This window comes from Arachis ipaensis, chromosome B07, assembly GCF_000816755.2.
Source record: "Arachis ipaensis cultivar K30076 chromosome B07, Araip1.1, whole genome shotgun sequence".
In the NCBI taxonomy this organism is placed as follows: domain Eukaryota; kingdom Viridiplantae; phylum Streptophyta; class Magnoliopsida; order Fabales; family Fabaceae; genus Arachis; species Arachis ipaensis.
In genome coordinates, this window is record NC_029791.2 from 123501675 (window position 1) to 123503834 (window position 2160).

The 2160-nt window shown below is 32.2% G+C and overlaps 1 protein-coding gene across 1 annotated transcript; it reads left to right on the forward strand.

Annotated features, from left to right (window-relative positions):
• On the forward strand, positions 243-1676 carry LOC107608482 (uncharacterized protein At5g65660). Its single transcript, XM_016310259.2, has 2 exons — positions 243-537; positions 1044-1676. The coding sequence occupies exons 1-2, from the start codon at positions 295-297 to the stop codon at positions 1218-1220; spliced, it is 420 nt and encodes a 139-aa protein (XP_016165745.1). The 5' UTR covers positions 243-294; the 3' UTR covers positions 1221-1676.

Sequence of the window (2160 nt, forward strand, 5' to 3'; positions counted from 1 at the left end):
GTAATAATTGACTTAATTTTACAGACACCAAACCAAAAAAAAAAAATGTAAGGACCCAATTAAAAAAAAAATTTAGTGCAAAGACTCAATTAAAAAAAATACAGAGACCTAATTAAAAATTTTGCGAAACGAGACCTAATTATACACTAATTGTATAGTGCATGATGATGATGATCAACCACCCAATAAGATGAGCATAACAAAGCAAAAGCCTCCAAGTCTCTCTTGTTATATATATTTATCAAAAGTCATTGTTGTGTGAATAAGGTGAAATGAGAGCAGAAGAGAAGGAAAATGGAGATTGTTGAAGAGAGCACATCAAGGCATGTATCTATTGGGTTCCCTTTGGGTTTGGCTCTTCTTGTAACGCTCATTTTATTTATGTGCTTCTTCTTTTGTTGCTGCATACATTGGGAGAAGATCGAAGCTTTCTTAATCTCTTATGGTGTTATCAACAACCCTCACCACCCTCATATGACGATGCAACAACCAGATTTGCCTTCAACTCATCACCAAAACCCACCTTTTCTTTTTCCGGTAATTATTTTTTCTAAACATCGTCATATAATTCAAAACTTGTATTTACCTTACGTAAAAATCTTTTTAAAATCGGTAAATATCTTAGTGTTAACCTTCAAATCATAAGAAGTTAATAAAATATGGCACAGACTCAAGTTTAAATAAAGATATTTGATCTCCTCTATTCAATAGATAGTCATGTATTAGATTTTGAAGACTTGACATAAATTAAAAATANAGTCAAATAAATAATTTTAAAAAATTATTTTTATCATCTTTATATAAATAGTGTCAATAAAATAGGCGAAAACTCAAGTACAGTTGACTTCACGTGAAATTGATAACAGAAAGTCGTTAGATAATTTTGATTTGACTAAATTTTCATCTAACGGCTCTCAAGTATCAACTTCACATAAAGTCAACTACACCTAAATTTTTACCAATAAAATATTATGATATCACTTTTAATTAATTAATATAAAAAATTACATAAATAATCATATATCTATCCTCAATTAAAACAGGGGAAGGAGTGTGAGAGTTTGCCAGTAGTGATGCCAGGAGATGTGGTACCAAGATTCATGGCCATAGCATGTGCATGTCAGCCTCCAACTCATCATCATGAAATGATCCAAATCCAACTGCAGAAGCCACCATTAACACAACAAAATGCTTTCTCCAACTGCACCCTCTGCAACTAATCAATTCTTGACATGTCTCTCGGCACCTAAAATTAAAAAATAAGATAAAACGGCTACCTATCCGATACTAAATTTTAAACCGTTATCAATTTAATAGGTGTCTTATCTTATAAATTTTATTATCTTATTTGTTTTTTTTGTTTTTTTTATATAAAATTAATTTTATATACTCCTCACACTTTTATCATAACCCGTAATTAAAATCATAGTAAATAATAGGGACTGAAATAGCTAGGCATGTTATGTAGCACTACCATTCAAGAAAATAACATGCATTACTTGATTGCTTCCTCTCATCATCTCTCGTGTATTTGACTTTTTAACTACACCTGTTACCTATTTACTACCTTATCTTCAAATTTGATAGGAGACTCGAACCCGCAAACTCTTAATTGAGTATGGAAAGTCTATACCATTTGAACTATTACTTATTGGCTAATAACATCTTTAATAGAACATAACTAGCAGCACTTCTCATATTTGTGGCCTTATAAAATATCAAAAATATTTGTGTCAAATTTTATTAATACATTTAATTGAGGTCAATTATGAAAAGGCTTTTGTACAGAGAATAAAAAAATTATTTTAAAAATTTAATAAAAATAAAATAACACATTCTAGGAGTAATATGCCGTTGTTCTTATAAACTGTGGTGGCTGACTTTGACCTCACTACAAAAAAAATGTCCTGTCGCTATTTTTTTAAGCCACGCTTCAAAAACGTGGTCTAAAAGGGCTAATATCCACACTTCAAAAACTGGAGACTTCGCTTCTTTTGTTTGCTGCCCCTGCTTCGCGTCTTCTCCGTGTCTTTTTGCCTCCTCGCGGCCTTAGCATCGCAGTCTTAGCATCCCGGCTGCAGATTTTTGTGAGGCTGGTTATATTCCCACCACTTCTCTCCTCTGTTTCGGACCATGATTGTGATGGAGCGAATCTGTTTG